At 45.3% G+C, this 21,659-nt stretch overlaps 2 protein-coding genes across 6 annotated transcripts in view; one reads left to right on the top strand and one right to left on the bottom strand.

Annotated features, from left to right (window-relative positions):
* Positions 1-11,431, top strand: part of LOC112224865 (telomere-associated protein RIF1) — a 31,619-nt gene extending 20,188 nt beyond the window's left edge. Inside the window, 19 exon segments of the mRNA XM_042306589.1 lie at positions 2-182; positions 355-462; positions 1,075-1,224; positions 1,334-1,433; positions 1,531-1,835; positions 2,338-2,540; positions 2,732-2,825; positions 2,909-3,034; positions 3,558-3,700; positions 3,861-3,950; positions 4,059-4,119; positions 4,318-5,325; positions 5,327-8,356; positions 8,563-8,694; positions 8,964-9,050; positions 9,322-9,437; positions 9,991-10,144; positions 10,352-10,472; positions 10,666-11,431. Of these exon segments, the coding sequence (XP_042162523.1) occupies positions 2-182; positions 355-462; positions 1,075-1,224; positions 1,334-1,433; positions 1,531-1,835; positions 2,338-2,540; positions 2,732-2,825; positions 2,909-3,034; positions 3,558-3,700; positions 3,861-3,950; positions 4,059-4,119; positions 4,318-5,325; positions 5,327-8,356; positions 8,563-8,694; positions 8,964-9,050; positions 9,322-9,437; positions 9,991-10,144; positions 10,352-10,472; positions 10,666-10,940 (6,484 nt within the window). The 3' untranslated portion in view covers positions 10,941-11,431.
* Positions 11,432-12,317: 886 nt separating this feature from the next.
* Positions 12,318-21,659, bottom strand: part of LOC112224863 (nebulin-like) — a 93,772-nt gene continuing 84,430 nt past the window's right edge. For all 5 annotated transcript variants that reach the window (XM_042306584.1, XM_042306585.1, XM_042306587.1 and 2 more), the window contains 8 exons: positions 16,531-16,623; positions 15,950-16,042; positions 15,350-15,457; positions 14,913-15,099; positions 14,700-14,792; positions 14,352-14,492; positions 13,502-13,605; positions 12,318-13,299 (listed from right to left, as the gene is read on the bottom strand). In XM_042306584.1, coding sequence (XP_042162518.1) covers positions 13,126-13,299; positions 13,502-13,605; positions 14,352-14,492; positions 14,700-14,792; positions 14,913-15,099; positions 15,350-15,457; positions 15,950-16,042; positions 16,531-16,623 — 993 coding nt within the window. In that variant the 3' untranslated portion in view covers positions 12,318-13,125. The remainder of the gene's footprint in view (positions 13,300-13,501; positions 13,606-14,351; positions 14,493-14,699; positions 14,793-14,912; positions 15,100-15,349; positions 15,458-15,949; positions 16,043-16,530; positions 16,624-21,659) is intronic.

Below are 21,659 nucleotides of genomic sequence, written 5' to 3'. Positions count from 1 at the left end.
GGTTTTTCCTGTGTTTAGAGACCCTAGTGAGCTGTGGTCTCTCCGGCCTCACGTCCCCTCTGGCATTTGGGGAGGCGGTCCTGGGGGCGGTGGGGCGCAGCGCCGGGACTCTGGGGAATAAGGAACAGCTGTGGAGGATGTGGAGTGTGGTGGTCAACCCACTGACTGTTACCATCACACAGGTATGAAGTGGACACTGTAAATACATGTCCTGTAACTGCACTGAATATGGTGCTTGTTTGATGCAAGACTAATTCCACCAAGTGGACACAAACTACTATTATAATTATTATTAACCTATGTGTTTCACAAATAGAGATTGTTTTTAATAAGGTTTTTCTCCCTCCCTGACAGACCAATGAGGTGAACCAAGGGGATGCTCTGGAGCACAACTTCAGTGCTGTTCACACTGCCCTGATGTTCCCCATCACACACCTGCTACCTGGCAACGCCCTGCCACATGTGAGTCTCAGAGATTCTGTGGATTGCCATGCTTTAGGATTTTTTTTTTTTTTAAGTTGGCGACTGAATGAATTCAGTGCTTTGCATATTTTGAACAGTAGAGTAGTTATTTGGAATGCAGGAGGATTTGATGATAAAATATGCACTGTCCCACTGCAAGGGCGCCTGGTAGCCTAGCGACTTGAGCAGGGTTTTCAGAACTCGGTCCTTGGGACCCCAAGGAGTGCATGTTTAGTTTTTTTCTCCTAGCACTACACAGCTGATTCAAATGGTCAATGCTTGATGTTGAGTTGGTTATTTGAATAAGCGGTGTAGTACTAGGGGGAAAAAACAAAACATGCACCTCTGGGAGGACCGAGTCTGGGGAAACCCTGAGTTCGAGTGAATGGACCAGTAAACGAAAGGTTGCTTGTTCCGATGTGCCCTTGAGTAAGGCACTTAACCCTAATGGCTCCAGGGGCGGCGTTGATAATGGCAGGCCATGGCCCTGCTCTCCGAGGGTGTCTCGGGAGAGTTGGAATTTGCAAAAAGCACATTTCCATTTCAAAATAGGACAAACATAAGCCCCATTGGTCAATCTCAAACACGGATTTTGCTGCCTTTCCTCTGTAGGTGACCCAGAAGTCCATGCTGGGTACGTGGTCCAGGCTGTATAAGGTGTTTGCCTGCTGCTCTGCCCTGGTGGCCACGGCCGAGGAGAATGTCTGCTGTGAGGAGCTGTGTGGCAAAATGGCTGCCCTATTGGACAGGAAGGCCCTGAGGGTGAGCGGATTGTTACTGGGATTGTTAGTCCTTTGAATAAGAATATTATACTGCTGCACAATAGTTTTCATTGTTCAGATTCATTGATTGTATTATGATTCTTTTCCAGGTTCCGTCAACGTTGGATGCGGTTGCTAACATCCTCCTGGTCATCGTTGAGAGTTCTGACTTCTCTCCCTACACTTCACAGTTTCAACAGAAGATGAAATGTAAGCTATCTATAGATATCTCATTAAGCAGAAGCTTTTGGCCAAAGAAATCCTTTGTATGCATGAGTGGCCTTGCTTACCTTCCTGTGCCTTCCAGCTCCCCATACCCCTCTGGCCTGGGTGCGTAAGAAAAGCAAAGCCCTTGGGAACCTGTCTACCTTCCAGACCCTGCTGGTCCAGGCCCTGGAGGCCTTTAATGCTGTTGAGTCTCCTGAGACTGTCCCTGAGGGTACAGGCCTGGCCCTGGTCTCCATCCTCTCTACCCTGTTCTCTAATCTGGCCCTGGCTACAGCCATCCAGGAGGCCCTGGCCTCTCTCACACTGCCCCTCACAGCCCTCTATGAACAGCCCGGGAGGACTCCAAATGAGCAGCCGAAATCCACCTCAAGTCTTGGAGCAAAGGTGTGTTCAAATGTTTACTATTTTCTTTTTGTCCAAAAGTCTCCTTAACAGCTTAACCTGTACCCCCACACATTGACTCGGTACTGGTACCCCCTGTATAGAACCTCGTTGTTTTGTTACTTTCTATTTTGTAAATATTTTCTTAACTCTAATTCTTGATCTGCATTATTGGTTAAGGGCTTGTAAGTAAGCATTTTTCCCCCACCTTTATTTAACCCGGTAGGCCAGATGAAAATAAGTTCTCATTTACAACTGCGACCTGGCCGAGATAAAGCAATGCAAAGAGTTACACATGGGATAAACAAACGTACAGTCACTAATTTCACTGTAAGGTCTACACCTGTTGTATTCAGTGCATGTGACAAATAAGATTTGATTTGAAATGTTTCTCTATATAAACTACTGCACTAATATTATAGAAGTATTGGCTATGCTTTCTTTGCAAGCTTCAGCTCTTTAACCAATCCTTTTTGTCTGGGTGGTCGTGTCCCCGTTCCTTCAGCTGGAGAAGCTCCTGGTTGATGTGTTGGGCTGCCTGCAGACATGTTCCGCCCTGGCCTATGATGATGAGCTGCTGTCCCTGCTGTCCCCCCTGCTCTGTGTCCTGTTCCTCCACCGGCGAAAGCACATCCGCTCCCTCGTCACACAGTTCTGGAACGCAACCTTCGCTAACGCTTTGGTCCTCGTCTACCCAGAAGAACTCAAGTAAGAATCTACATTTAGAAGTTAAAGTTTGAGCCAAATAATGTTTTGTTTATATCCATTATAAGTGTTTTAGGTCAGCATTAGGCTTGATCTAGGTCTGGACCTAAACTAATGATCAGGTTTTCATTAAGTGTTCGGCTTAATCTAGGTCTGGACTAATCATTTTTGCTCGTGCTTCTTTCTGTTTCCAGGCCAGTGTTGAGCCAGGTGAAGCAGAACACTCCTATCCTCCTACCTGGCTTTCAGTCTGTTGAAGTTCCAGATGAACTCAGTGGACAGTACTCAGTGAGTGTTTTCCCTGTTGAATAAGTCAAATCTAAGCAGAAAGGTATACTAATCCTTGGATTATGTTCTGGGTGTGTGTGCAGAGTGAGAGCTCTCAGCTGGAGACCAAGGTGAGTGGAGTGCAGGTGACTCCTGGGGTGAAGAGAGACTCTCTACTGGTGAGGGTTGGAGAGATGGACAGGAGCTCCAAGACATGCAAGCCTGTCTCGGTAAGGACCAGTTTTATTTAGTTCTCCATTCTCAGAACGCACCAATCACATTTATTGAAGCCCTTTATAAATTGGCAGTTATTACAGTGCCAGTTTGAGCCAGATAAGCTAGGTAGCTTTCATATACAGCGAGCTCCAAAGGTATTGGGTCATTGACAATTTGTTTTGTTGTTTTGGCTCTGTACTCCAGCACTTCGGATTCACCTTTAGTCACTTTTATTATAAATAAGAGAATGTTTCTTAACACTTCTACATTAATTTGGTTTCTACGATTAGACATAATCCTGAATGAATCGTGAATAATGATTAGTGAGAAAGTTAGAGGCATAAATATCATACCCCCCTGTTATTGTAATGGTGAGAGGTTAGCATGTCTTTGGGGGGTATGATATCTGTGCGTCTTAACTTTCTATCATTATTCACGATTCATTCAGGATTATGGTAGCAACCACAATGTGGAAGTGTTAAGAAATATATTTTCTTATTTACATATTGGAGATGACTTCTATTCCCTCCCCAACAGATGAAGCTCGACTTTGGCTCTCCCAAGCCGCCTCGTAGAGAGGAACTGGAGGAGCAGGCCTCTATAGACTTTGTGTTCATCCCCCCCGAGACCAAGGAGAGAGTCCTCACCGAGCACCAGAAAGAGGTCAAGAGAACCAAAAGGTCCGTTTCAAGCAAATCAGCTATCTTTATTTAACCACAAAGTCCCTTGAATACTTTTTTATTTTTCTCAGGGAGCCTTAATTTAGACAAACTAGAAGTTATAGAAATGCTTCTTCTCACTTTCTAGTAACAAAGCTTTTGTATGGGTTTTATTTGAAAGGGTTGACATTCCTGCCATGTACAACAACCTGGATGCTTCCCTTGATACCACGGCCTTCACCCAGTACACACAGAGTCAGGAGGAATCACTGTAAGTACTTGTTGACTGCTACCGTTACACTGAATAACACAGATCTATGAAGAAAGAATGATTGCTTCGTGGGGGACCCAATGTTTAAAACATGCATTTCTTTTACAGGGACAAATTTCCAGCAGTTGAACAAGCCGAAGATGCTGAAAAGGATGAGGTTAAAGCAGAGGTAAAGAGAAATTAACAACACAAGCTATTCATTGTTACATTTACCCCCCCCCGAGGTCTGAAATGTCATTATTTGCCCCAATATACGGTTTTCTTTTGATTGAACACATATGGGTGCCTTCAAAGCCAACAGGCCTTTTCTTCAAATGAAAGTGAAAATCCCCAAATACAAATGTCTCCTCCGTTCTTTTCTTCACAGGTTCCAGAAGAAAACATGGAAATGGGGGAGGACGTTGCTGACGATACCCAGGAATATATCAGTCCAACCAATGAGACAACAGAATCTGCAAAGGGAGAGGATAAGCCTGCTGATGAGTTACTTCCCGAGTCTGCAGACATTTCCATGGAGGAGGATGTCAATGAGGATGTTTTATTGAAGGAAGACTCTGCTGTGGAGACCAGAGAGGACACCAGCCCTGACGTCTCTGGCGGCTCTGACATGGTCTCAGGGACGCCTCAGAAAACCAACAGTCGTCGCCAGTCTTTCATCACTCTGGAGAAGTATGCTGAGGGGAAGCCTGCTAGTCCTGCCAGCGTGGTGATGTTTACAGGCCCCCTCACCAGGACTGCTAACAGCCAGGCGCAGGCGGCTTCCTCTCCGGAACCACCGGCAAGGGCCGGCCAGGCGCAGGCGGCTTCCTCTCCGGAACCACCGGCAGGGGCCGGCCAGGCGCAGGCGGCTTCCTCTCCGGAACCACCGGCAGGGGCCGGCCAGGCGCAGGCGGCTTCCTCTCCGGGAACCACCGGCAGGGGCCGGCCAGGCGCAGGCGGCTTCCTCTCCGGAACCACCGGCAGGGGCCGGCCAGGCGCAGGCGGCTTCCTCTCCGGAACCACCGGCAGGGGCCGGCCAGGCGCAGGCGGCTTCCTCTCCGGAACCACCGGCAGGGGCCGGCCAGGCGCAGGCGGCTTCCTCTCCGGAACCACCGGCAGGGGCCGGCCAGGCGCAGGCGGCTTCCTCTCCGGAACCACCGGCAGGGGCCGGCCAGGCGCAGGCGGCTTCCTCTCCGGAACCACCGGCAGGGGCCGGCCAGGCGCAGGCGGCTTCCTCTCCGGAACCACCGGCAGGGGCCGGCCAGGCGCAGGCGGCTTCCTCTCCGGAACCACCGGCAGGGGCCGGCCAGGCGCAGGCGGCTTCCTCTCCGGAACCACCGGCAGGGGCCGGCCAGGCGCAGGCGGCTTCCTCTCCGGAACCACCGGCAGGGACTGACACGGACTCGCAGGAGACTGAACAAGCAAGATGTAGAAGCTTCAAGAATCAGTCTTCCAAAAATGAGGGAGAGAAACCTGAACCTTCAGAAGACAAAAAGCAATCTGAGGTTGAGAAACCAGCTGAGAAAAGAACAAGTGAAACTGACGAGGACGACGTCATCCCAGACACCCAGACTCCGGTGGAAATACTGACGGAAGTTCTAGTTCCTGCATTTGAAGAAGTAGTAATGGAAAACAACAGTCAGAAAGAGGAATCTCAAGGTCTTCTGGAAGGTCCTCCCAGTTCCCAGGCCGATCTGAGCCAAGGTGAACCAAGGCGGTCCGGAAGGCGGAGGAGCAGGCCACTGAGACCAGGAGAAGATGCAGAGGAATGGGAAGAGAAAGACAAACGGAGGAAGTCTCAACCCAAAGAGGCAGAGTGTCAAATGGATTCACCAAAGACTGTGCCCTCTCCTGTCAGTCAAGCAGACGGTCAGTCACAGGGTAGAGCCAGTAGGAGAAGTAAGCTGGCTGTTGACGTGGAGGACTGTGGAAAAGACAAGCTGAGAAAAATAAGTCACAAGGAGGAGAGCGAGTTGAGCCGATCAAATTCACAGGTGGCCACGCCTTCACCTGCTGCTGATATCAACAGCCAATCACAGAGTAGCACGGTATCAAGTAGAAGGAGCAGCAAATCAGAGGATTTGGTCAAAGACCAACAAAAGAGAGGTGTTGCAGAGGAGGAGCTCAGTCAAAGTGACTCTCAAACGGACACCCCCTCTGCCTCTAATGATAGCCAATCACAGAGTAGATGTAGTAAGAGGAGTAAGTTGGCTGTGGAAGTGGAGGATGATTGCAGGCAGAAACTAAGGAGTATTAGGGCTCAGAAGGTGGAGGAAAAGACGAGCCAAATTGATTCACATGTAGCCAAACCATCTCAACAAGAGAGCCAGTCACAGGGTAGTGCAAGCTGGAAGAGCAAACCACTCAGTGATTTGGAGGAGGTTGACTTTGTCGATGAGGTTGACAAGCAGGATCCTACTGAGCACGAAAGTGATTCTCAGATTGCCACACCCTCTCCTGCTGATCAAACAGGAGATGGCCAATCGCAGGGTAGATCTAGCAGGAGGAGTAAATTGGTCACCGAGTCAGAAGAACAGGGTAAAGGCAAGCCGAAGAGGAGAGGTGGTACAGAGCTACTCAGCCAAATTGACTCACAGACTACACCTTCAACCACACCTTCAGCCACTCCAACAGACAGCCAGTCGCAGGGTAGAGCAAGCAGGAGAAGCAAGGTTCCCATTGAAGTGGCTGAGTCTGAGGTCAAAAGAAGCCTGCATTTGGCCACTGATTCAGCAGCAACACCAGAGAAGAGCCAGACTCATTATCAGGTCGCTCCTTCTGCCACCAGTCCAACAGACCGCCAGCTGAGGCCCAGGGGCAGAACCAGTAAAAGAAACAAGATGTTAAAGGAGCAGGTAAAAGCCAACAACAGCCCTAACCCAACTCCTAACATGGAGACTGAGAACTCACAGGTGGCAGATACAGAATCCTCACAAGGAAGTGGAAGGACTAAAAGGCATAATGCCTCCCAGGCCTTACTAGTCTCCAACGTGGAGAACTCTGAGTCGGATGCTTCAGAGCCCCGGGAGGATGTCCAGAAAGGCCGGAAGCCCACATCAGCTGGAGCGGTTCCAAGCCCTCTGGCTACAGTTGGATCAGCAGAGCGAGGGGCTGACCAAGAGATTCCAATGGATAGTTCTGAAACTTCTCTAAAGTCAGACTCGCAAAACCCATCAAGTGATGCCTTAGAAGTTGTCAAAATTCCACAGGATGTGGAGGAAGCCCTTAAAATGGTCAACTCCCTTAAACCTGAAGTGCTAGTTCCAAGTCTTCCTGTGATGACTAAGAAAGATCTGGGGCAGAGGGAGACGGACATGGGGGGTATGGTTAAGGCAGTTGACCCCTTTGTGCCAGAGAAGGCTGAGAGTGAAAATGCTAAGCTTTCTTCTCAACAGACGGACTCTTCAGTAGAACCTGATCTAGAACATATGAAAAGCCAAGATGTGTGTATGTCTCGACGGAAGAAGGAACGTGGACATAAATGGTCAAAAAGCAAAGCTAATTTCAACACAGTCTCCTCTCAGGAGAGTGACCATGATGACCTAGAGTGTGACAGGCCAACACAGATCCAAAGAATGCTGCTCAATTACTCTGAGCAGGCCAACTCTCTCACTCCTTCCACTGAAGGAAATGCCATCTCTGAAGATGGACTAAACAAACTATGTACACCTCCCATTGCCAATGGCCTCCCCACAGATACTTCACCTACTGAGGCAACAGAGGAGAAACTGAGTCTTAAGGTCTCTGAGTCCTCAGAGAAGGTTTTAGATGGGCTGAAGCCTGTGGCTGTCTCCAGTGAGGAGGTGACAGAGGAGCAGATGGGAGAACACGAGGAGAACAGACATCCAGAGTCTGCTACCAATGTTCTAGAGGAGGACCAACGTGAAGATGTTGGCAGGTCTATTGGGCAAGCCCAGTCAGGGTGTTCCAAAGCCTTAGATGAGGAGCAACGGGAGGAGCAGTACACATCTATCAAAGAAGGACAGCCAGAGGCTGACGGCACCTCTACTGGAACCAGAGAAACCCACACTGAGCCTCAGGCGGACAACATTCAAGATATCACTCCTCTCCAAGAGAGGGCAAAAACTGACAATGTATCTGGCCTCGAGTGTGAAGAGGAGGGTGAAGAAACCCAGATGGCCAATAATGACCTAGATCTATCTCCTTTAAACTCTTTTACCCTTGTGCCCTCTGACCTTCACGAAGCCCCAGTGCCTCTACATCACCCAAGTACCTCTAAAGACATGTTGTGCCAAGACTCCCCACCCAAGCAGAAGGATACTGTGATGGGGCTGGAGGTGGGCCATAGCCCCAGCAGTGGCAGGACCAGGGGGTTGTGGTCCCCCTTAGCTTCCCCCTCCACCTCTATCCTGAAGAAGGGACAGAAAAGACCAATAGAAGAGGAGAGTCCTTCGCCTTTCACCAAGGTAATGTGATCAGGGGTACTTAATCTATGACGATTTACAAATCATAAATAATTTATGCATATATTCTAATTATCTATGTTCAACTGTCAGTATAAATTGAAAATGACATGCTTTCAGTTGAAGAGACTCTTTGATGTATCTATGATGGCATTAGCAGGTTTTGAAAACAAAGTGTGATAAATTAATCCATACTTTTCATTTCGCAGTCTCGACGAGTATCATTTGCTGACCCAATTCAACACCAGGAGCTGGCAGATGACATTGACCGTCGCAGCCCTGTCATCCGATCCAGCTCCCCAAGAAACAAAACTACCAGCAGCAGCATCCCTCAGGCGAAGGTACATGATCCACTAGTGATGTGTAATAAATGTCATTTTAAATACTCTGCACTAAATCATTAAAGGCTCAATTTAGTTAAGATAAGTGTGTGAAACTTCAACTTTTGCCAAAATCATCAATGGGAGACAGTGATATTCTGACTTGATTTCTGTATAATTAACTCAGTGGCCACAGATTAACTGAACTCTCCCTTGGCTTTTTTTTTTAGAGGTCTCTCTTTCATTTAGACCCTTTTATTGTAATAGCCTAACCTCTGCTCTATTTGCAGTATATCACAACACCGACAAAGGGCTTACTGATCCTCAGTCCACGCAATCTCCGCAGCCCGGGGTACAAGAGCTCCAAGAAATGCCTGGTATGTAACCTCAGATACATAGGAAGTACCCAAGTTATTTTCAGACTAGATCATAATCCTAAATTCAATCCTTTTTGTAAAACCTAATGGATTAGATGATGATCTTATTATCCACAAGGACATTCATTTTGCAGCATGCATACATTCAGTACATATAGACAAAACGGCTCATTTGGTCCATTTAAAAAAAAAAATGGTTTACTGTCCATGATTGTTGTGCATGTGCCTGAGTGTCATTCCTACTTAGCTTCTAACTTGATGAATGTTTCAGATCTCTGAGCTGGGCCAGGAGCCGAGACCCATCCCTAAGGACTGTGTGTACCCGGCCCTGGTCCGCTGTTCTACCCCTGTGGAAGCAGTGCTGCCTCAGATCACCTCCAACATGTGGTCAGTGTAACGAGAGAACTCTGGTCCCAAAACAATGAACTGCTTGTACAATAAATCAAGTTAAATACAATGCGAGTTGCAACAAGGGAACAACAATCCAACATGGGTTCCCATACAACTGGAGCAGATATCCAAAGCTTTATGCGTTTCTTTAGAATTAAAATGGGCCATCAGCCATTGCTACATACAATTTTGGACTTATAAATGTACTGATATGTATCCAATGATTCTTGAAGAATATAACTTAAATGCCTCATGAGCTTAGTTCAACTGTCACACTCCATGAGAACCCAAAATATAAGCTTGTTTTCTCCAATATTTATAGACAAAGTAAATGTAAACAAACACTATATAGCCTCAAAACATGGTTAAAACTGTAATGTTGATATCATGGATGGTCAGTCCTTGCATCCATAGCTCTATGAATTTGCGTGTTACATTTCTCCAGTCCCATCCCTCAGCTTTTAGCCAAACATCGAGTGAGGAGGGTGTGTTGCTATTCCTTCTACTGCTGATGGCTGCTGTAACATATTCTGTCATTATTTATCCTCAGGCCTCGTGGCTTTGGCCAGCTTGTGCGAGCCCGGAATATCAAAACTGTCGGAGACCTCAGTGCTCTCACACCAAGTGAAATCAAGAACCTTCCCATTCGTTCCCCAAAGATTTCTAATGTGAAGAAAGCACTTAAAATATACCATGAACAGCAGGTATTATGCCCAAACTTAAAACCTGTGACTTTCTCCTACCTTCTGCAAATGCAAATGAGATTCATACTTTAGATTATACCCAAGAGATATTGCTTACACAGTTAATGATAATTGTGATACGTGGTTAATTCTTGTGGAGATGAGCACAGTTCAGGTGGTTTATCTGTTTGGTCTGTAATGGACTGTTTCACCTCGTCACTGCTTCAGCAGAAGGGCCGTAGTGATGAGCTGAAGAGTTTTGAGGAGATGGAGAAGCTGACATCTGAGCTGGAGGAGCCAACTGTTCCTCAGAACCAGGGAGAGGACAAGACTCCAGGAGATGCCCTAGGTGAGTTCAATAAACCTGTGTTGTTTCCAAAGGCCAATTTGTGCAGTAAGAGAATAAGCTTGGGGGAAAAAATATTTGAAAGTTGCTGTGAAATTGCTCACAAATACATTTTTTTTGCTGTATTTCTAATTCCGTTCACTAAACAGAACTCAATATCATAGATGATTATCATGCATGATGTTCCCTTCTGTAGTCACAGAGTTGTTGGATGAGCCAGTGTCCAAGGAGCACAAGGAACATCCAGAGGAGAGACCGGACCAGAGCAGGCCTGACCACCAGAAGACTGCTGAGGGTGGTCTGCTGTTGGAGGTGGAGTCTCTGGCGGCTCATCTGACTGGGGAGGGATTGAGCCACTGCTCCTCTGACCAGCTGGTTCTGATCCATGATCAGCTGGGAGGCATGATGAGGACGGTGGTGCTGCAGCTGCAGAGCAGACTACTGGCTCAGAACAAGGACAGCGGACCCTGATCCAAACACTAGACAGTCCCACGGTTTGGATTACATATTTTGGGAATGCCCCACGTGAAGTCTCTTGAAGATGCCTATTGACAACTGTGGGGGGGCGGCACATTGGTGTTTGAATTCTTAGAGGTCTTGATTTGTTTATGTGGGGGCCCGGGCCCCCCAGCCCCCATCAAGGTTTCCCCTCTCACACTCCGACTCAAGATCTAAGAGTTAACCAAGTACTACACCACAAGTCCACCAGGATCTGTTTGGATTGTGTTTTTAAACTCTTTTTCCTTGTCCTCTCTGATGGCTGAGGGAGACATTTTTATAAATGCTAGTTCAGGCTAAAAAGTAGTGGTGGCGATTAGTTGTCATGATGAGTGAAAGCGAAGCATGGTCTCTGATTGGCTATACCAAGGCTTTGCCAGGAAGTGATATTTTAACCATACATTGTGGTCCGGAGGATGGCACTTTTTACGTTGTGTACCTATTAAATAAAGGTTTGAAAGATGGAGGCTGTATCAGTGTTGTTCTTTCTTTAATCTTCAATGCTGATGGTTTTCACTCAAAATGGGGGACACGTCTGGCACTGCAGGATTTGAGTCCCTGGTGGCGTAGTGTGTTACTGATGGTAGGCTTTGTTACTTTGGTCCCAGCTCTCTGCAGGTCATTCACTAGGTCACCCTGTGTGGTTCTGGGATTTTTGCTCACCATTATTGTGATCATTTTGACCCCACAGGGTGAGATCTTGCGTGAAGCCCCAGATCGAGGGAGATTATCAGTGGTCTTGTATGTCTTCCATTTCCTAATAATTGCTCCCACAGTTGATTTCTTCAAACCAAGCTGCTTACCTATTGCAGATTCAGTCTTCTCAGCCTGGTGCAGTTCTACAATTTTGTTTCTGGTGTCCTTTGACAGCTCTTTGGTCTTGGCCATAGTGGAGTTTGGAGTGTGACTGTTTGAGGTTGTGGACAGGTGTCTTTTATACTGATAACAAGTTCAAACAGGTGCCATTATTACAGGTAACGAGTGGAGGACAGAGGAGCCTCTTAAAGAAGTTACAGGTCTGAGAGCCAGAAATCTTGTTTGTAGGTGACCAAATACTTATTTACCACCATAATTTGCAAATAAATTCATTAAAAATCCTACAATGTGATTTTCTGGATTTGTTTTTCTCATTTTGTCTGTCATAGTTGAAGTGTACCTATGATAAATGACAGGCCTCATCTTTTTAAGTGGGAGAACTTGCACAATTGGTGGCTGACAATACTTTTTTGCCCCACTGTACCTTTACGCAAGCTGCTAAAGCGGTGTCTGGCTTGAACTATTGTTGTAGGAAATGTAAGTTGAAGTGGAGAGGCCACAAGGTAGAGAAATAAGAACACAAGACCTCAGTAGTGCAGCAGGTTGGTGTTTTATTATCTACTGATCAACGGTATTTGACTTCTTTACCCCCAGACCCAGGTAATCAGGGAACGAAACACATGCAATGAGTGACCAGCCTTCGGCTACTTCAGGAGGGAAGAGGCTTCTCAAACTGGGTGGTGAAACTCAAAGCTGCTGATAGAAATAAGAATAGGGAATCGTGTCCGCTCTATTCATTCTGATAGCCAATCATATCTGTACGTTTGGTAATGTTACATCCTCAGGAACAGAGCCCTGGTTTTTAGGTTCGATGGATGATACCTCAAGGTTACACATCTTTTAGTCTTTTCTTCATCAACCCCTTGTGGTTTTGGGTGATTAAACAACTTTATTCTCTCCATATGGTACACTTTCCTATCATCCATATACTTCACTTTCTCATCACAGGAAAGTTTGAATTGCATGTAAGCTCATCTGTTTTTGTGTGAAAGTTAACTTTCAGTAAAGCTTTTCAAAAATATTTAACTGACATTGATTAAATCAGGTTCTGTCTGCAATTTACAAAATAATGGGCTTTTCGTCATTGTTTCAAGATGAGGTCTTGGAAAAGGATGAATGTTCTTCTACAGTAGTCTATATAGGTATTTATACATTTCAGATTCTCATGTCACATCCACAGGGTCTTGGGAAACGGGCATCAACACTATAGACTACTAATACTACAGCTACAAAAATCTAATCTGAGCGATAGTCTACACATAACAGGTTTACGAAGCGACAGATTCAACCGTAGATGGCGGCCAATCAGGTAGCTAGGTGGATGTGTCGGTGGGACTTGTCTTTAGATTGCTTCAACGTAATTGGCCGGCAGCATGCCAGTCTTGCCTGAGCGCTGCACAGTGCCGTACATCCAGCCCTCGTCGATGGACTGCACGTTTACGATAACATCACCATCCTTGAAGGAGACCTCGTCCATGTCGGCAGAGGAGTAGTCGTACATGGCACGCACAGTTTTCTGAACGGGACAAAAAATATTTTTTAGTAATGACTGCTGATATAGCTTACATTTTTGGAACATGGTAGTGAGTAGTGCACAGCAACCCAACGAAGAGGAAATTTGCCCAACACATGCTTCCCTGTTTCACAGTCAGTCACGTCAACGATGTCTGGTTTCCACGGTAATGATCTATGTCCTGTGAGCCTAGTACAGTACTCACCCCAGTGGTGGACGGGTGGGAGGGGACAGAGGACACGGTGGTCTGCTGTGTGGCTACAGAGGAAGACCTCTGCTGCAGCTCCACGGTCTTGGTGTGTGTGTAACCTGCAGGAGCAGATAGGAAAGACATAAGTCAGCTGTCACAGTTAGAATGAGGGCTTAGGTATAGATACTTCTACCATAGCGGGCTGGGAACAGGGCACTGACTGTACCAAGTATTGTTGAAAGTTGACGAGGCTTGAATATAAAGGTCTGCCATCTACACAGTGTATTAGGAACACCTGCTCGTTCCATGACATACTAACTAGGTGAAAGCTATGATCCCTTATTGAGGTCACATGTTAAATACACTTCAAACAATGTAGATGAAAGGGAGGAGACAGGTTAAAGAAGGATTTTTAAGCATTGAGACAATTGAGACATGGATTGTGTGTGTGTGCCTTTCAGAGCGTGAATGGGCAAGACAAAATATTTGAGTGCCTTTGAACAGGGTATGGTAGTAGGTGCCAGGCGCACCGGTTTGTGTCAAGAACTGCAACACTGCTGGGTTTTTCACGCTCAACAATTCCCTGTATGTATCAGGAATGGACCACCACCCAAAGGCATCTAGCGAACTTGACACAACTGCGGGAAGCATCGGAGTCAACATGGGCCAGCATCCCTGTGGAACGCTTTCGACACCTTGTAGAGTCCATGCTCTGAGGCTGTTATGAAGGCAAAAGACGGTGCAACTCAATATTAGGGAGGTGTTCCTAATATTTTGTACACTCAGTGTCTATGGAATTGGTCTGTGGTTTGGTGGTGTGATATCTGAACTGGGTTGTGATGTGGGCCCACTACAGTAGACCTACCCATGGAGGAGGTAGCAAAGCCATTGCTGTACAGGGACACATGGTGGGCTGGGTCCTCAGACACCTCAGACTTCTCATCACCAACACCACTCATAGCGCTTGTGGAGCGGGAGTGCTCCTTGCTGCGACGCTGGGCTTGGACTGTCACACAGAGGGCAAAGGTCAGGGTTCAACAAAACCTAAAAATATTGGTTGCACTTTATATTGAATGAATAGGCCATTATAAATGCTTTATAAATTATTATACATTATTATGAATAAAATCATAATGCTTATAGATGTTTATATGACAAATCAAAGAGTTTCCTGTGGATTATGCTGTTCAGGTGTGAGGCTTCTCTCTCTTACCTGACATCATGTGCAGACTCCTGGACTGGATGTTGTCCTCAGCAGGGTCGTAGTCAAACACAGAGCCGGGGTTGGTGCGCCATACACGCAGATCTGAGGGTGAACAGACAGGTTTTACAGAATGGCTGGTACAACATAGATCAAATGGATGTAGAATAATTGGTTGGTGTTTGTTTGTGGGTCTCGGCACAGCGTGTGTGCTGGTGTGCGTACCGGTGACTGTCTCCTGTTCGTGCTCCACCACGCGTCTCTTCTCCATCTCCACCACGCGTCTCTGGATGCCACGGTAGTTGATGTCGCTGAACTCCTGGGTGTTCTTCTTCACACGGTCCATCACGGGGTCAGAGGTGGTGGGAGTGAAGCTGCCCTTACTCTTCTCAAAGTCCTGGTGGTATCTCACCTGGTGGACAGAGAGCCGTGGGATGCTTTTATATCAGTCGGGAATGAGTAATCAACTTGGTATGGCATTTGTTATTACATTTTAATAAAAGACTCAGTGGTAAGACAATAGTTGAACTTTAGTGGTATGGTTTTACATGGGTAGGAATTATGAACGTGAGCAATTTTGTCTGGCATGTGTTATTACAAGAAAAAGACTCTTTACAAGCCAACAAGAGATATTATAACATCTACAAAAACCATTGACTCACTCCAGATATGTTGCGCTGGGTCTCCTTGACGCGTCTCATCTCAGGTGTGTCCAGCACAAAGGCAGCCTTGCCCTGCACCTGCTTACGGAAGCTGTCAGAGTACAGCACCTGTGGGACAGCAGAGAGGACAGCAGAGGAACAACGTCAGCACCAGAGTTAACCCCCTTTATCTGCTGAACCTGTGTGTGACAGAATGTGGCACAACAACAACAACAACAGATAGGGTCACTCTGAGAAGGGCTTATTATTGGGACCTCAGATGATATTAGCAGGGAGATTCAAACCTTCAGAGTGGGGGTGGATTAAGAGGGCGTGTCCCAATTTATAATGGAGTTAGGAGGGGTGTGTTCCAATCCTTAATTGGGGTGTTGGGAGTGGGAGGAAGCCAGGGGAAAAGGAGGAGTTGACTAGTTTCAATAACAAGGCAGAGGGTTAGCCATGATATACAAATAGATGAGAGCAGAGGATGACTACTGTAGATCTGATTAATGAGGTTAACTAGAGCCAGAAGAAGAACAGGAGGGAGTTAGATGAGAGGGTTAACGTGGGTTCTAAAGGGTTCTAAAGGGGCACACAGGTCCTGGAGGATGGCTGGTGTACCGAGCTAATCTGTTCTTGGTTCCGTTTCGCTCTCTCCATCTCTGGAGTGAACACCTGGGGCGTTCCTTTGGCAGAACTGTCCTTATACAACACCTACAGGGCAGAAGCACAGCCCCAGGGGACAGTCAGACACACTGCAACAACACAATCCAACACACACCAACACACACTAAAACATCCCAGCCTCCACAGCATGGCAAGGATGTTAGTTGCCACACTAAAACAGGAGATAAATAGCACACCTCTTAAAGGAAGAACGCTGCTGGGGAGATACACATTTTAAAAAAGGTTAAGCAAAAACACTCAAAATGTGAGGAAGTAATTTTGAAGAGGGTGTTTTAGCTGAGGTTAGAATGAAGGGAGAGTCAAAGATGATTTACTGAGGGTGGAAGGTGGAAGGATAGATTGAAAGGAACGAGGAAGGATGGAGAGGGATGATGTGTTGTATTAGAATCAGGGTTGATTGTTGATGACAAGGGCTGAACCGATAGAGAAGACAGTTTAAGGCGGTAAGGGAGGATCACGCACAAATCTGGACTAAACAGTGAGAAACAGAAACACGTGTTGGTTTCCTCTAGTACCGAGCTGATGTTCTTCTGCATCTCACGAACCCTCTTCACCTCCGGTAGGTCTGAGATGGCTGTGCACCGACACAACGAGTCCTTGTACTTTATCTACCCATCAGATCAGCATTATGGTCCCATGCAGAAGAGAGATGATGTCACAATGGACAAACACACACAGAGAGAGCAACCGTGAACCAGAGACAGCAGAGAACAGATTACAGGAAGTACTGTAGCTACAAATGACATTGAACTGTTAATAGCACAAGGGACAAGAGCGTATGCAGAAGAATAAAGCTAGATTGAACACATGGGACACAGCAGCAACTTCAGCAAAATCATTTTGGATCGTACACCTCTTCTGAAATAATATAGACTATTTAGATATATGCATGTACTCACAGGGAGGGGTTCCTCCATCATCATATTGTTTAAACATATTGTGGCTTCATGTTACCAGAGAACTTGACATGTTTTAATATTCAATTTTTAAATCATTGTCTACTTACAGTACGCTTCCTTTTTAGGTTTATATATAGGTTTTGGGCTGGGGTAAGACTAAAAAGGCTTGGACAGGGGAATTAAAGTGGGCTTGGAGTTGTACATGGGCTTGCGTAACAGGAGCAGGACAGACAGGAGTATATAAATGAATCAATAAATGAATGAATCAATTGATTGATATACTCCTGATCATCAAGCCCCTGTAGAACTATATGGGTGGTAGATGGAGGGTAAAGAATCACAGTATAAAAACCTGTACCATGCTAATGTGTTGCTGGTTGCGTTTAACTCTGTCCATCTCTGGGGGTCTGATATAGCTGCTCCTCTTTGTACTGAATCTTTAAACAGTGACACAGAGACAACCAGTCAAAAACACGGTTTATTGCCCACTTAAATAAAAACTAAGGAGATGGTAAACGGATGAGGGCTGCCATAAAAATGCATGCAAAGGTTTGGGTTATAGTTAGACTACCGTTTCAAAAATCTCACAGCACTTCAGTAAAGAAAACTGAAGAAATAGAATTATAAGACAAAAACACTTTATGATGAAGATTAATAGAAACAAAAAATGGAGAAGAAAAATCACAAGGCAATTTGTTTGTCTGGTAGGAAACCAACCAATAGAAAACAAGAAAACAAACATGGGATGAATCTATTTAGGGCTTTAGTTTGGAGGACAATATGGAAATGAAGTTATTTTTGTACCGCTAAGTTATTTTGAAGCGCTAGACTTCATCTTGGCACACAGAAGTCAAAGGTCAGGAGAATAACCACTGATGCTTTAGGGGGCATTATTGGAGGTCAGTTAGGGGTCATACGACAGAGAGGGTGAGAGGTTTTTTGAGGTTTGTTGGTTGGGAAATTATGGGGGGCCTCCTTTATGGGAGGGACTAGATAGAAACTCGAGTACCGAGCTGATGTTCTTCTGCATCTCACGAACGTTCTTCACACCCAGTAGGTCTGAGATGGCTGTGCCCCGACACAACGAGTCCTTGACCTACTCTGGGGGTTCCATGGGAAACACAGAGACAGAGACAAAGCAAGACAGATAACAGATATAAAGCACACGTACTGTACACTACACGTATACTACAAGTATGCTACACGTATACTACAAGTACGCTACACGTATACTACAAGTACGCTACACGTATACTACAAGTACACTACACGTATACTACAAGTACACTACACGTATACTACAAGTACACTACACGTATACTACAAGTACACTACACGTATACTACAAGTACACTACACGTATACAGCAGCAGCAGCAGCAAGGACGATGGCCTCACTGAAGACAGTGAGAATGCAGCCGGCATAAAGCAGGTAGATAACACAGTTGTGACATTTACATTGCATGTCAACAGCAGTTAAGTGCTTTTGCTTTTACAGAATATACTGCAAACTATATAACACTATGAACTGACTAGGGAACCTCTGAGCAAATGAAAGGTAGATATTTGGTTTAGTTTATTACAGATCTTAGATGTAATGTTAATTAATTATTTTAATGTTCTGATGAGTCTGGTGGCACAATGAACTCTGAGATTAGCACAAACTCTGCAAAATGGGGTTGAAAATGTGGAAAGAAAAAATGGTTGCAATTATGTAGAGATTAAAACATATGGTTTTTTGTTGTTAAATTTGAGATCTGGGGGGGTTCAAAGGGTAGACTGAGTGAAGACAGGCAGGGTCACTCTATAGTGTTTGTCTGATTGCATCTAACTCTGTCCATCTCTGGGGTGTCTGACAGAGCTGTTCCTCCTCCCAAGTCCTCTTTGTTCCGAATCTTTAAACGGTAAGAGGAGGAAAACACTAGTGAGTCTTGAGAGGTTGGGAGGTTGGGAGGTTGGTTGAGATCAGTTGAGAGGTTGGGAGGTTGGTTGAGATCAGTTGAGAGGTTGGGAGGTTGGTTGAGATCAGTTGAGAGGTTGGGAGGTTGGTTGAGATCAGTTGAGAGGTTGGTTGAGTGATTTGTGCATGGGAAAAAGACAGGGGAAAGACAGATAGGCCTACAACAGACAAAAAACCAGAAAGAAGACGTTTCTAGATGACACATGACATTACGAGTCATAAAGCATGAAACCTGTTGGCTCAAAGTGTTACCATACGCCGTATTTCATAACGACATTGCTCAAACCAGAGATCTAAAATCTAAAAATGTTATTAACCTAATACAGAAACACAAGTTCGGCTATGATTAATCTCTCATTATCAGCTCAAGAGGATATTAAGGGTAATAAGAAAGGGGAGGAAAAGAAAGAGGTGAAAATGTGCTGTAAGAAAAGGTGAAATATATCTATATTTTAAATACTCATGGAGCAGTAGGTATCCCCAACTGAAAATCGTTCTATTCTCTTTAACACAAAGCATTTCAGGGCTTTGCTTTATTGATGACACTTTGTCTTTTACGTTTTTAAGGTGGTCTGTCTGGTACTGAAGCTACAGGGAAAAGAGCACAAGTGCAGTTAACATGTCTCCCAATAACAAAAACATCAAGAAAAGAAAAGAGAGGTTGGAGTCATTAAAACTCGTTTGTCAACCACTCCACACATTTCTTGTCAACAAACTATAGTTTTGGCAAGTCGGTTAGGACATCTACTTTGTGCATGACATAAGTAGTTTTTCCAACAATTGTTACAGACGGATTATTTCACTTATAATTCACTGTATCACAATTCCAGTGGGTCAGAAGTTCACACTAAATTGACTGTGCCTTTCAACAGCTTGGAAAATTCCAGAAAAGGATGTAATGGCTTTAGAAGCTTCTGATCGGCTAATTGACATCATTTGAGTCAATTGGAGATGTACCTGTGGATGTATTTCAAGGCCTTCCTTCAAACCCAGTGCCTCTTTGCTTGAGATCATGGGAAAATCGAAAGAAATCAGCCAAGACTTCAGAAACAAAAAATGTAGACCTCCACAAGTCTGGTACATCCTTGGGAGCAATTTTCAAATCCCTGAAGGTAGCACATTCATCTGTACAAACAATAGTATAAACACCATGGGGGTTTATATGCAAGTATGAACACCATGGGACCACGCAGCTGTCATACCGCTCAGGAAGCAGACGCGTTCTGTCTCCTTGAGATGAACGTACTTTGGTGCGAAAAGAGCAAACCAATCCCAGAACAACAGCAAAAGACCTTGTGAAGATGCTGGAGGAAACAGGTACAAAAGTATCTATATCCACAGTAAAACGAGTCCTATAACGACATAGCCTGAAAGGCCGCTCAGCAAGGAAAAAGCCACTGCTCCAAAACCGCCTTACAAAAAGCCAGACTACGGTTTGCAACTGCACATGGGGACAAAGATCGTACTTTTTGGAGAAATGTCCTTTGGTCTGATGAAACAAAAATAGAACTGTTTGGCCATAATGACCATTGTTATGTTTGGAGGAAAAAGGGGGAGGCTTGCAAGCCGAAGAACACCATCCCAACCGTGAAGCACGGGGGTGGCAACATCATGTTGTGGGGGTGCTTTGCTGCAGGAGGGACTGGTCGACTTCACAAAATAGATGGCATCATGAGGGAGAAAAATTATGTGGATATATTGAAGCAACATCTCAATACATCAGTCAGGAAGTTAAAGCTTGGTCACAAATGGGTCTTCTAAATGGACAATGACCCCAAGCATACTTCCAAAGTTGTAGCAAAATGGCTTAAGGACAACAAAGTCAAGGTATTGGAGTGGCCATCGAAAAGCTCTGACCTCAATCCTATGGAAAATTTGTAGGCAGAACTGAAAAAGCGTGTGCGAGTAAGGAGGCCTACAAACCTGACTCAGTTACACCAGCTCTATCGGGTGGAATGGGCCAAAATTCACCCAATTAATTGTGGGAAGCTTGTGGAAGGCTACCTGAAACATTTGACACAAATTAAACAATTTACAGGCAATGCTACCAAATACTAATTGACTGTATATAAACTTCTGACCCAATGTGATGAGAAATAAAAGCTGAAATAATCACTCTCAACTATTATTTTGACATTTCAGATTCTTAAAACAAAGTGGTGATCCTAATTGACCTAAGACAGGGAATTTTTACTAGGATTAAATGTCAGGAATTGTGAAAAACTGAGTTTAAATGTATTGGCTAAGGTGTGTGTAAACCTCTGACTTCAACTGTATCTAATAAGCCATTCTGTTATTACATATACTGAACAAAAATATAAATGCAACACGCAACAGGAAATCTGTCAATTAAAATGAATTCATTAGGCCCTAATCTAAGGATTTCACATGATTGGGAATACATATATGCATCTGTTGGTCACAGATACCTTTAAAAGAATGGGCCTCACAATAGGCCTCAGGATCTCATCACGGTATCGCTGTGCATTCAAATTGAAATCAATAAAATGCAATTGTGTTCGTTGTCCGTAGCTTATGCCTGCCCGGACCATAACCCCACCGCCACCATAGGGCACTCTGTTCTCAATGTTGACATCAGCAAACTGCTTGCCCACACAATTTTGTAACAAAATACACTCTCTCTGATGTATCCCGAGGCTCTCCCCTTCGCAACAAGTTCTCTCTGTCAAGTAATCCAGCCCTTATACTGGCATCTTTCAGGACCTGAACGCTGTAGCACCGATTCAAGACGCGATTCTCCAATTCAGCAGATTTGACACTGTAGT

This window comes from Oncorhynchus tshawytscha, linkage group LG26, assembly GCF_018296145.1.
Source record: "Oncorhynchus tshawytscha isolate Ot180627B linkage group LG26, Otsh_v2.0, whole genome shotgun sequence".
In the NCBI taxonomy this organism is placed as follows: Eukaryota; Metazoa; Chordata; class Actinopteri; order Salmoniformes; family Salmonidae; genus Oncorhynchus; species Oncorhynchus tshawytscha.
This window is presented reverse-complemented; position numbering and strand designations above follow the sequence as displayed.